The sequence below is a fragment of the Gorilla gorilla genome, chromosome 20, assembly GCF_029281585.2.
Source record: "Gorilla gorilla gorilla isolate KB3781 chromosome 20, NHGRI_mGorGor1-v2.1_pri, whole genome shotgun sequence".
In the NCBI taxonomy this organism is placed as follows: domain Eukaryota; kingdom Metazoa; phylum Chordata; class Mammalia; order Primates; family Hominidae; genus Gorilla; species Gorilla gorilla.
The window spans coordinates 47,073,378-47,085,505 of record NC_073244.2 but is presented as its reverse complement, the minus strand read 5'-3'; the positions used below and the strand labels follow the sequence as shown (position 1 = coordinate 47,085,505).

Below are 12,128 nucleotides of genomic sequence, written 5' to 3'. Positions count from 1 at the left end.
GCCTGCGGACTCTGCGTCTGTAATGTGGGGCGGAAATGGCTGGGAGGGGGATGGGGATGTTGAATTTGGAAATTGGAGGGGACGCTGGTGGACGGTCAGTTTTGGGGGAGTGCTGGGGGTAGAGATGGATGTCAAGAGGGCTGAAAGTGGGGATCCGGGGGAGCCCAGAGTAGGAGTCCGAGGAGGCTCAGAGCTTGGAGTCCTAAAAGGCTCGGAGTCGGGGATCTGAATGGTTCAGGGAGGGAAGAAGATTTGGGAGTCAGCCTCAGAGCTAAAGATCCCAGGGTGCTGGAGTGAAGGGGCGCTCAGGAGGGGAAATCCGAGGGGCGTCCAAATGGGGGGATCCGGGGAGGCTGAGGGTGGACATGTCTGAGGAGGCTCAGATTGGGATCACAGGAGTGCACAGAATGGGATTCGGTGGGGGGCGGGGGTCGCTGAGTGTTGATAGCCGGGCTCACAGTTGCAGGTCTGAAGCGGGGTCTCAAGGTGTTTAAAGGGGCTCTGGAGTGCAGCCCTGGGGGCTATGTGTAGAGCTTTTGAGAAAGGCTCCCTGTGTGTGGGGCCAGAGAATGTTCTCTGTGGGAGGATTGAGAAGGCATATGTGTAGTTGGATGGGCCCTTAGTGGACAGAGTAATGGGGGATTATTCTTGGGGCTCATTGTGTCCGGGCATGGAACGTAGGGGCTCTCTGTGTGGCTTGTAAGATGCTGAAGACTCAGCTTTTAGAGACCAAGTGCGTTTCAGAAGAGGGCTGAGGTGAGGCCTGGCCTGTGATGGGGTGGAAGGCTGCATCATGGTGTTAGGGTGGGAGGCCTAGTGACTTCAGTATGTCCTCCCCTCCCTACAGGACTGGGTGCAAGGAGTTGGTGTTGATGGAGGAGCAGGACGCCAGAGTCCCAGCCCTGGAACCATTCAGAGTGGAGCAGGTTGTCAGAACTCAGGGTGCAGAGGGTGAAGGAGGCAGGCTGATTCCTGAGTTCTTGGGTTGGGACTGCCCCCTTCCACCAAATTCATTCTTACTGTCAGAGTCCATTCTGGAATGGCACTGGTCCCTTGACTTCAGACCCTGACCTGTCTGAGGACATCCTGAGCCTGTCTCCAGGCATAGGGGTTGCTCTGTGATGATATGTCCTCTGTGTGGGTTGAAGGGCCACACCTTCAGGGGGTCTTTCTATCCTAGGCACCACCTGTAATCTACTATGTCCCTGACTTCATCTCCAAAGAAGAGGAGGAGTATTTGCTTCGACAGGTGACCTCAGTGCCCTTCTGGTCTCTTTTCCCACTCTTCCCATATTCCTCCCCAATGCCCATCCTCTGTGTGAGAGCCCCCAAGGCTGCAGTGAAGACCCCGACAGAAGGAACGAGGAAGTTACAGAGCTCATACTCCCTCTACTGAGATAGCCCAATCCTGCTAGCTTAGAGAATAGGGGGTTATAAACAGGCTGAGATAGCCCAGTTCAGATCATTGAGACTGGGGAGTAAAGAATTTTGTATTCAGATTTCTGTGCTGAGATAGCCCAGTAAACTCTTTCCTGTGCTAAAATAGCTCAGCATAGGCCCAGAGCACAATAAGGTTACCAAATACAGACCATCTATGCTGAGATGGCCCAGTCTGCATTCTGTTCTTAAGGTTTGGGGAAAGAAGAATTTTCAAAGCTCAGAGTTCCTGCCCTTTGCAGCCCCAGTGCCTAAGTTACAGAGCAGAGATCTTCCCTGTGTTGGAGTAACCCACTGATCTTGAGTCCAGGAAAAAATTAGCTACAGAACACAGACTTTTTTGCTGAGATAGCCCATTCCAGACCTTTGCGTTCTTGGCATTGAAAAATCTACATATTATAGAATTCCTGGGCTGAAATAGCCCAGTACAGCTCCATAACCATGAAGGGAATGAGTAGATTATCAACTAGAGCATAGACTTGTTGGACTGAGATAGCCCATTCTAGATCATTAGGATCTTGGCAGTGGAAGATTTTCAAAGTACTTTCTTTGCTGTGCTGAGATAACCCAGCTTTGCATACTCCCTCCCCCAGGCAATAGGAACAAGTCGGTTGCAGAACTCAAACTGTCCTGAGAGCCCAGGAATCAGGAATTTTTGTTTGTTTGTTTTTTGAGACAATCTTGCTCTGTCGCCCAGGCTGGACTGCAGTGGCGTGATCTCAGTTCACTGTAGCCTCCGCCTCCTGGGTTCAACTGATTCTTGTGTCTCAGTCTCCTGAGTAGCTTGGATTGCAGGCGTGTGACACCACACCGCCTCCCAGGTTCAAGTGATTCTCCTGTCTCATCCTCCCAAGTAGCTGGGATTACAGGTGCATGCCACCATGCCCAGCTAAGTTTTGTATTTTTAGTAGAGACGGGGTTTCCCCATGTTGGCCAGGCTGGTCTCGAACTGCTGACCTCAAGTGATCTGCCCGCCTCGGCCTCCCAAAGTGCTGGGATTACAGGCATGAGCAACCAGGTTTGGCACGGAATCAGGAAATTAGAATGCAGACTATTTGCTGGGCTGAAAGAGCCCTGTCCAGCCCCAGAACTCTGAGTAGATTGTGAGACCCACAACTCTCAGACCACGGTTGTGCAGCCCTGATTCCTAAATCCTGGTAGATACAGGTGGGCTTTGGGGCCAAAGGTGTTCCCAGGAAAAAAGGCAAACCACAAAATCCTAGGAACCCACCGCCCCAGGGAATGGTCCCACAGACACAGATGACCCATTTCCATCCCGGAGGTAAAGGCCCCTATGTTGGCCTAGGTGGGAGGATCATAGAGGGGTGATCCTGAGAAAGGAGTGACCCCCTTCCCACCTCTTAGGTTTTTAATGCCCCAAAGCCAAAGTGGACCCAGCTCTCTGGGAGAAAGTTACAGAACTGGGGTAAGTATCCCTGGCTGGGGGCAGGAGTGATTCTGGGATGTAGGCTGGGGCAGGGGACTCAGGTCCAATAGACTTAAGACATCAGAGGGTCCCTGACAGCTCAAGGGGCCCCAAGAGCCAGGAGGATTCTGAAGGGGTCAGTGGAGGTCCTGAGGGATTCGGGATTTCCTGATGAGTTGGGGGTATCTGAAAGGGGCCCGTGGTCTGGAGAAGTGAGGAAACCTCTGAAGGACCCAGTGGCTATCTCCAAAGGGTCAGGGGTCCCTGAGGGGATCAGGGTGCTTCCAGCCACTGTGGAATCCCTAATGGGGGATCTATTGCTATAGGGGAGCCCTCAGGACCCCATTGCCTTCCCCAGGTGGGCTTCCTCATCCCCGAGGGATGGTTCCTGAGCGGCTGCCCCCATGGCTCCAGCGCTACGTGGACAAAGTGTCAAACCTCAGCCTCTTTGGAGGCCTCCCAGCTAACCATGTCCTCGTGAACCAGTATCTGCCTGGGGAGGGCATCATGGTAACCACACACCCTCGGCCCGTGTCCCCCTACTCAGACTTCTGAGCTGTGCTGGGGCAGGGGACCCTGTACCCACCCTCACTCATTAGGCAGCCACATCTCCCAAACAGGCATTCACCTCCCTGTCCCTGGCTTGGGAAGCGCCCCTTTGACCCAGAGGGTGGGGGTTGTGGACTCCTGCCCTGCCCAGCCCTGGTGCCCACTCCCCAGCCCCACGAGGACGGACCACTGTACTACCCGACTGTCAGCACCATCAGCCTGGGCTCCCACACCGTGCTGGACTTCTATGAGCCGCGGCGGCCAGAGGACGATGACCCTACAGAACAGGTGGGCCCCCAGACACTGCCCCAACTGCTTGTAGGCACTTCAACCTCGCACATCCTCCAGGATGACCTGGTCCCACGTGCCTTCGGGGTACTCCTGGCACTCTCCCAGATACCTTCCCTTGTCCCCTCATGGGGTGTACCCACTTCCTCCCAGACACCCAACCCATCTGCTTACAGGGTGCCCCACATGCCATGATTTTCACAGGCTCCCCGATGCCCCAACCTGCTGAATGGATGCCCCTAACTCCCCAGCAGACACTGATATCCTTAGATACCTCACCGCCATTAACTCAGGGGGGCCTCACCTCCTCCCAGATGCTCTATCTGCCCCTGCTCAGGGTGCCCCAGACGTCCTGCTACTCCAGGAATGTGATTTGGGGTGCAGGACACACCCAGATTCTCCTTGACCCCTTGACACGATCTCTCTGAGTGATGCATTTCTAGCACCCCAGTGTTCACAGAAATGCCCCTGAACACGCCGACCCACTCCCTGAGGCTTGCCCTCGAGCCCTGCATGCTCCTGGATGCTCTGACACTCCCTCAGCTGTGCGGTTGTCCTCTAATGTCCTGATGTCCTTGGGAACCCTTACTGCCTCTAACCTCTGCCTCACTCTCTCCTCACCTGGTCCTGGCTTCAGCCATGCTCTCTGAGCCCAGCTCTGCCTGTATTTCCTGGGGACTGCCTATTCCTGGGTCCCAGCCCCAGCCTCAGCCCCTTGGAGATCCCAGCTGCAGCTCCCACCGGCCGCTGACCCTTTGACGCCCCCATCTGCCACCTAGATCCTGCCCCCTCCCGAGGGACTGCAGAGCCCTCGCCCTCCCTTTCCAGCAGCCCCAGCCCAGGCCCCAGCAATTTTCACGCCTGAACCACCAAAGCCTCCATCATTGTGAGCACACTTGCTCTTCAGCTTTTGCCCCTGGGGACTAGCTGATCCCCGGAGCCTACCGACCTCTCGCCCACCCCCCGACTTCTTGAGCCCTGCTGATCCTCAACCCGCCCTGCAGCCTCGGCCTCCGCCCCGGCCCACCACCTCGCTACTGCTGGAACCGCGCAGCCTGCTGGTGCTCCGCGGCCCCGCCTACACGCGCCTCCTCCACGGCATCGCCGCCGCCCGCGCGGACGCGCTGGACGCCGCTTCCCCGCCGCCCAATGCGGCAGCCTGCCCGTCGGCGCGGCCGGGAGCCTGCCTGGTGCGCGGCACCCGGGTCTCGCTGACCATCCGCCGCGTGCCCCGCGTGCTGCGTGCCGGCCTCCTGCTGGGCAAGTGACCGCCAGGGCCGGGACCCCTCGGATTCCCAGGTTCCTGCCCCCTTGGGGCTGCTGTGACTGCGACCTAGGAACCGTGGGCAGAGGGGCTCCCCTGGGTTATTTATTTTCCCAGTAATTTTGTGTGAGCTACAGAAAACCCCATACCAAATAAACAAAAAATCTTTCCTTGGTTTTATATTTTTATTTTTTAGGGGCCAGATGCTTGGTTTCCTGAGGGGAGCGGCATCTAGGGTCTTAAATGAATGGGGTAGGCCCTGGAGGTCCGATTTCTGGGTTCCCAGTGGGGCAGAATCCAGGGCTCTTGAGGAGGTGGCGCAGGGGTTCTATCTGGAACCCTCTTGGATGGCGTGGAGTGATGCTGGGAGATTTAGCTACTGGCCTGCTAGGGAGGAAGGAGTTAAGTGGCTCTTCTGTCACCTGAGCTGGGCATCAAATGGCCGGGTCCAGGTTCCTCTTGGAAGGGGCGGAGCCAGACCTGTCCTGGGCCTCTCCTGCAGCCTCAGGCCCGGGTGACTCCAGCGGAGGAGCTCTGGGACACCCTTGTCTAGGGAAGAGGTCTTACTGGCTGCCCTCACCTGACTTTGTGTCCCCAGGCCCCCAGCCATGGCCCTGTCCCTGCCTCTGGGCCCTAGACTTGGCTCAGAGCCCCTCAACCACCCACCGGGAGCACCTAGGGAGCCGGACATTGTTGGATGCACCGTCTGCCCCGCGTCCGGAGAGGAGAGCACGAGGTGGGGGCCGGGGCTTTGGAAGCTTGTTCCCAAAAGGGTAGGCGTGGTGGCAGGGGCCATGTGAGGGTAGGAGGTGCCATGGCTGTGATCGCCTGGGGACATAGGAGAGGCCGCCAGGGTTGGGGTGAGGGTAGGCTGAAAAGTGAGGTGTCGAGACTCACCCAGTCACCGCCCCCTGCCTCCTAGCCCAGAGCAGGCCCAGACCCTGGGACAGGACTCCTTGGGCCCTCCTGAGCACTTCCAGGGTGGGCCAAGGGGCAATGAGCCTGCCGCTCACCCCCCAAGATGGTCAACACCCTCTTCCTACGAGGACCCAGCTGGGGGCAAGCACTGTGAGGTGAGCTGAGGTGACCCAGACCCCTTGTGCCAGCCCCACCTCCTCTCTGTCCCCTGGAGTCTGGCCTCCATACTGAGGACCGGGTGATGATTCTGGAAAGGTGTTGGGTGTCTGTAGGGGGAGGGACCTTCTGGAAAAGTGTTTCAATATCTGACCAACTGGGGAGACGTATTTCTTTCTTTCTTTTTTTTTTTGAGATGGAGTCTGTCGCCTAGGCTGGAATGCAGTGGTGAGATCTCTGCTCACTGCAACCTCTGCCTCCCAGGTCCCAGTGATTCTCCTGCCTCAGCCACCCGAGTAGCTGGGATTACAGGCACATGCCACCATACCTGGCTAATTTTTTGTATTTTTAGTAGAGATGGGTTTTCGACTTGTTGGCCAGGCTAGTCTTGAACTCCCGACCTCAGGTGATCCACCCACCTCAGCCTCCCGGAGTGCTGGGATTACAGGCATGCGTCACCGTGTCCAGCCATATTTCTTTTTTATTAAAAAAAAAAAGTAGAGATGATGTCTCACCATGTTGCCCAGGCTGGTCTTGAACTCCTGGGCTCAAGTGATCCTCGGGCCTCGGCCTCCCAAAGTGCTGGGATTACAGATGTGAACCACTGCGCCCGGCTGAGAAGCATTTCATCATTGCTCCTGGTGTAGCCCCATTCTTCTTGGGGGGTACCCAGCCCCGCTCCCTGTACAGACCCCCCGGGCCTCACACATCCAAGTTTCCAGGAGCTTTGAAAACCTGGAGACCTTGAACTAGATATCTGTCCTCAGGCCTGGCTCCACTGGGAAGGCCCCCCAGTGGGAGCGACCCTGGTGCAGACAGACCCGGAGATGGACTGTGCCGCAGAGAAGTTTCCAGAAGCTTACAGAAGAGGGGTGGGGATGGGAGCAGGGGTGATATCTTGATTGGCCCACTGGCCCTGACCTGGCTCCTGTGTTCCCCAGCACCCCATCTCTGGCCTGGAGGTACTAGAGGCTGAGCAGAACAGCCTGCACCTGTGCCTGCTGGGGCTGGGCCGCCGGCTGCAGGACCTGGAGCAAGGCCCGGGGCACTGGGCATTGGCCCAGAGTGGGATGGTGCAGCTGCAGGTAGGCAGGAGAGGCCAGGATGTGGGGGTGGGCAGGGCCCCAGCAGTGGGTGCCAGCTTTCCGGGATGGGAAATGGGTTGAGTGCATGTTCCAGGCTTTTGGATAGGAAATGGGGGAGGGGGGTAACTCCAGGTTTTGGGTCCCTGGTGTGTGCGTGGGGTGATGTCCATATGTCCCCAGGCCCTCCAGGCGGACCTACGAGGGGCAGCTGAGCGTGTGGAGGCACTGCTAGCGTTTGGTGAGGGGCTGGCACAGCGGAGTGAGCCCAGGGCCTGGGCAGCCCTGGAGCAGATCCTGCGGGCCCTGGGAGCTTACCGAGACTCCATCTTCCGGCGGCTCTGGCAGCTGCAGGCCCAGCTGGTCAGCTACAGCCTGGTAGGGCCCATCTTGATACCCCCCACCCAACCCAGGCCCCAACCTCATAGCCTCCATGACCTCTGTCCTTTGACCCAGGTGTTCGAGGAGGCCAACACGCTGGACCAGGACTTGGAGGTCGAGGGAGACTCGGACTGGCCAGGACCTGGTGGGGTCTGGGGGACCTGGGCACCCAGTAGCCTCCCCACTTCCACAGAGTTGGAGTGGGATCCGGCGGGGGACATTGGGGGCCTTGGGCCCTTGGGACAAAAGACAGCCCGGACACTAGGAGTGCCCTGTGAGCTGTGTGGCCACAGGGGGCCCCAGGGCAGGGGACAAGGCCTTGAGGTGAGAGCAGACCCCCTCGAGGGACCTTCTCCAGGCACCCTGGGGACATCTCTGCACACCTTCTAGCAAGATCCTGCCCTTCCAAGGAGGTGTCAGTGGCTCTGTCTCCCCCTCTATCTCTGTCTCTCGGTGTCTCCTTCTATCTCACTGTTTCTCTCTCTCGTCTGTCTCTGTCTACATCCTCAAGCCCCATCTCAAATTCACTCCTATCCTGAGGCCCCCAGATGATGCCCCACTCACCTCCTGACTGTCCCAGTCTCTCCTGAAGTGCCACCTCTTCAGGGAGGCCTGTCGTGACCTCCAAACATGAGCACTCCTATCTTCTTACTTTATTTCCTAACAGCACTCACCACAGCTTGACTTTGTACATTTACTTATTTTTAAAAATTTTTATTTATTTTTTGAGATGGAGTCTCACTCTGTCGCCCAGGCTGGAGTGTAGTGGTGCAATCTTGGCTCACTGCAAACTCTGCCTCCCAGGTTCAAGAGATTCTCCTACCTCGGCCTCCTGAGTAGCTGGGATTACAGGTGTGCACCACCATTCCTGGCTAATTTTTGTATTTTTAGTAGAGATGGGGTTTCATCATGTTGGCCAGGCTAGTCTCGAACTCCTGACCTCAGGTGATCCACCTGCCTCGGCCTCCCAAAGTGCTGGGATTACAGGCATGAGCCACTGTACCAGGCCTCATTGACTTATTAATTTATGGTCTCTCTCCTGTCAAATATAAGCTCCACGGAGGCCAGGAATTTGCCTATTTCCATCCCCACTGTGTCCTCAGCTCCTAGAACAGTTCCTGGCTTGTAACAGAAACTCATTACACATTTATTGAATGAATGAATAAATAATGTCTCTCCTCTCTTGGTTTCTTTGGCTCTGCCCTTGTCTGTCCTGTGAGATCTCTCTGTTCCCCCAGAATCTCATCTCTATGACATCCCTATCCTGGCCCTCCCCCAACCACGTTTCTCTTTGTTGCTGGTTCTCCAGGAAGCAAACATGGAGTCTGGCCTCGGCCACCAGAAACGCTTAGCAGGTCACCAAAGACGCTCCCTGCTCCGGAAGCCTCAGGTGAGCCAGTTCTCAACCAGGTGTAGCACTCAGGAATCTTGATGGCAAGTGACAGAAACTCAAGAAATCAAAAGGCACAAGAAAGGGAATGCTATTAAAAAAAAAAAAAAAGTAACGGAAAGGTCCAGGCACTGTTGAATTAAGAACCTGAAATAACACCAGGGCCAGGCCAGGCGCGGTGGCTCACGCCTGTAATCCCAGCACTTTGGGAGGCTGAGGTGGGTGGATCACCTGAGGTCAGGAGTATGAGACCAGCCTGGCCAACATGGTGAAACCCCGTCTCTACTAAAACTACAAAAATTAGCCAGGTGTGGTGGCGCATGCCTGTAATCCCAGCTACTCAGGAGGAGAATCGCTTGAGCCCGGGAGGCGGAGGTTGCGGTGAGCCGAGATCCCACCACTGCACTCCAGTCTGAGCAACATAGTGAGACCCCATCACAAAAAAAAAAAAAAAAAAAAAAAAAAGAAAGAAAGAAATAACATCAGGGCTCAGTCCCTCCCTTTCTTGGGCTCTAAGTCCCCAAGGTGGCTTCCTTCTTAGCAAAATGGGTGCTCCAGTGGCTACACTGTCACTCCCACTGGTTTACCCACCCCAGGGGAGGGAGCGTGCCTCTGACCCTACTGACAGCTGCCAAAGTCCCAGGGCTGACTCCCACTTACCGGATGGGGTCATGGGCTGCACCTTGAATAAACCAGAGTGCTCAGATTGGCCAGGTCTGGGTCACACCAATCATGGAAGTTGGGGAGGTGGGTGTCAGCTTCACTTGAACCTGAAGGTCTGGGAGTGGAAGGCATGACAGCCGCCCACCTCCAATTAAGGCACTGTTATCAGAAAAAGGGGGATTGTATTGGATAAAGGACAGACACAACCAGACATCCACTACACTTGGAGATATTCCAAGTCTGTCTGGGGTCCTGAGGATAAGGAGGTGCCAGGAAAGGAGAAGAAATAAGACCAGCTTTGTAGGTCTACAGTAGTAGGGTAAAGGTGACACAAAGTGTCACTTGTGGCTGGGCACCATGGTTCACGCCTGTGATCTCAACACTTTGGGAGGTCAAGGCAGGAGGATTGCTTAAGGCCAGGAGTTCAAGACCAGCCTGAGCAACATAGTGAGACCTGCCCCCTCCCCCCATCTCTACAAATCATTAAACAAAAGTAAATGGTTGCAGTGGCATGTGCCTGTGGTCCCAGCTATTAGGGAGGCTGAGGTAAGAGGATCACCTGAGCCCAGGAGGCTGGGGCTGCCATGAGTCGTGATTGTGAAACTGCACTCCAGCCTGGGTGACTGAGACCCTGTCTCAAAACATAATGTGTCGGCCAGGCGTGGTGGCTCATGCCTGTAATCCCAGCAGTTTGGGAGGCTGAGGTGGGCGGATCACTTGAGGTCAGGAGTTTGGGACCAGCCTGGCCAACATGGTGAAACTCCATCTCTACTAAAAATACAAAAATGAGCTGGGCATGGTGGCACCTGTAGTCCCAGCTACTCGGGAGGCTGAGGCAGGAGAATTGCTTGAACCCGGGAGGCTGAGGTTGCAGTGAGCTGAGATTGAGCCATTGCAGTCCAGCGTGGGTGACAAGAGTGAGACTCCGTCTCAAAATAAACAAACAAATAAAGCATCATTTCTTTCCATTCTGCTGCTGGCTGCTCTCCCTCCTTAGGACAAGAAGAGGCAAGCATCTCCTCATCTCCAGGATGTGAGGCTGGAGGGGAATCCAGGGTGAGGTGCCTGAGAGATGGGACTAGGGTGTGGGGGACAGAGCTCCTAGCAGCAGCCCACCTGTATGTTTAACACTGCATTTCCCTTCACAGGGCCTCCGATCTTGCATCCAGGCAGCCTCTGACCTTCCTCCTTATCCTCTTCCTCTTCCTCCTCCTGGTGGGTGCCATGTTTCTCCTGCCCCTGTCAGGAGGCCCCTGCTGCTCTAACGCCCGAATACCGAGGACACCCTACCTGGTGCTCAGCTATGTCAATGGTCTTCCCCCAGTGTGATGTGTGTAATAAATGGTCACTGTCAAAGGATGTGTGAAGATACTAGGTGCCTTCATACCCGGAATCTAGGATGTGGCCTGGATATGTCTGGATGGACCCTTTTGCCTTGAGAACAGAATACAGAACTGCATCAGCCCATCTTGGGTGGGGCTGCCCCAGACCCTGACACAAAGAGTCAAGCACCAGTTCTTTATTTAGGCGTGGCAGGGGAGCCAGGACGCGAGCTCAGGAAGGGAGAAAGCCAATACTGGGTGAGTTACTGGTTGCTGCACTGGGCACCTGGGGTGTCATCCCATTGCTGGTTGTACCCTAGGGACAAAGTTGTGGCTTTTTTTTTTTTGAGATAGAGTCTCACTCTTGCCTAGGCTGGAGTGCAATGGCACAATCTCAGCTCACTGCAAACTCTGCCTCCAGGACTCAAGCGATTCTCCTGCCTTAGACTCCCGAGTAGCTGGGATTATAGGCGTGTGCCACCATGCCAGGCTAGTTTTTTTTTTTTTTTTTTTGAGACAGGGTCTCGCTCTGTTGCCCAGGCTTGAGTGCAGTGGCGCGATCTCAGCTCACTGCAACCTCTGCCTCCTGGGTTCAAGTGATTCTCTGGCCTCAGCCTCCCAAGTAGCTAGTACTACAGGCATGTGCCACCACACCTGGCTAATGTTTGTATTTTTACAAATCTTTTGAACCTGGGAGGTGGAGGGTACAGTGAGCCGAGATCGTGTCACTGCACTCCAGCCTGGGGGAGAGCAAGACTCCGTCTCAAAAAAAAAAAAAAAAGCAAGCAACTTCATTTGGAGAGACAGCAAACCAAGAAGATGGCAGACTAGTGTCCTAAAGAACCATCTCGGCCGGGCGCGGTGACTCACTCCTGTAATCCCAGCACTTTAGGAGGCCGAGGTGGGCGGATCATGAGGTCAGGAGATTGAGACCATCCTGGCTAACACGGTGAAACCCCGTCTCTATGAAAAATACAAAAAATTAGCCAGCGTGGTGGCGGGCAGCTGTAGTCCCAGCTACTTGGGAGGCTGAGGCAGGAGAATGGCATGAGCCCGGGAGGCGGAGCTTGCAGTGAGCCGAGATTGCGCCACTGCACTCCAGCCTGGGTGACAGAGTGAGACTCTGTCTCAAAAAAAAAAAAAAGAACCATCTCAACTTAGTATAAATTTTAGGTTTCTTTTTATGCTAAGGGAAGGCGGTTGAGGTTAGGTGACCAATGACTGCAGACATCTGGTCGCCAGCAAGAGTCCA

At 55.5% G+C, this 12,128-nt stretch overlaps 2 protein-coding genes across 9 annotated transcripts; both read left to right on the top strand.

Moving 5' to 3' along the window:
- Positions 1–13: 13 nt before the first annotated feature.
- On the top strand, positions 14–5,675 carry ALKBH6 (alkB homolog 6). Of its 8 annotated transcripts, XM_004060558.5 has the most exons (8): positions 30–94; positions 682–756; positions 848–926; positions 1,181–1,249; positions 2,803–2,863; positions 3,222–3,373; positions 3,584–3,700; positions 4,705–5,140. In XM_004060558.5, exons 3-8 carry the CDS (start codon positions 873–875, stop codon positions 4,966–4,968), a joined length of 717 nt encoding a protein of 238 aa, XP_004060606.1. In that variant the 5' UTR covers positions 30–94; positions 682–756; positions 848–872; the 3' UTR covers positions 4,969–5,140. The 8 variants fall into 8 exon arrangements, with proteins under 8 accessions (XP_004060605.1, XP_004060606.1, XP_018872094.1 ...); XM_004060557.4 differs by lacking the exon at positions 682–756 and having other exon boundaries at positions 14–94; XM_019016549.3 differs by lacking the exons at positions 682–756; positions 4,705–5,140 and adding an exon at positions 5,563–5,675 and having other exon boundaries at positions 36–94; positions 3,622–3,700.
- Positions 5,169–10,913, top strand: SYNE4 (spectrin repeat containing nuclear envelope family member 4). Its single transcript, XM_004060560.5, has 9 exons — positions 5,169–5,216; positions 5,563–5,700; positions 5,887–6,037; positions 6,980–7,123; positions 7,304–7,498; positions 7,577–7,825; positions 8,811–8,891; positions 10,552–10,610; positions 10,703–10,913. Exons 1-9 carry the CDS (start codon positions 5,212–5,214, stop codon positions 10,881–10,883), a joined length of 1,203 nt encoding a protein of 400 aa, XP_004060608.4. The 5' UTR covers positions 5,169–5,211; the 3' UTR covers positions 10,884–10,913.
- The last annotated feature ends 1,215 nt before the right edge of the window (positions 10,914–12,128 follow it).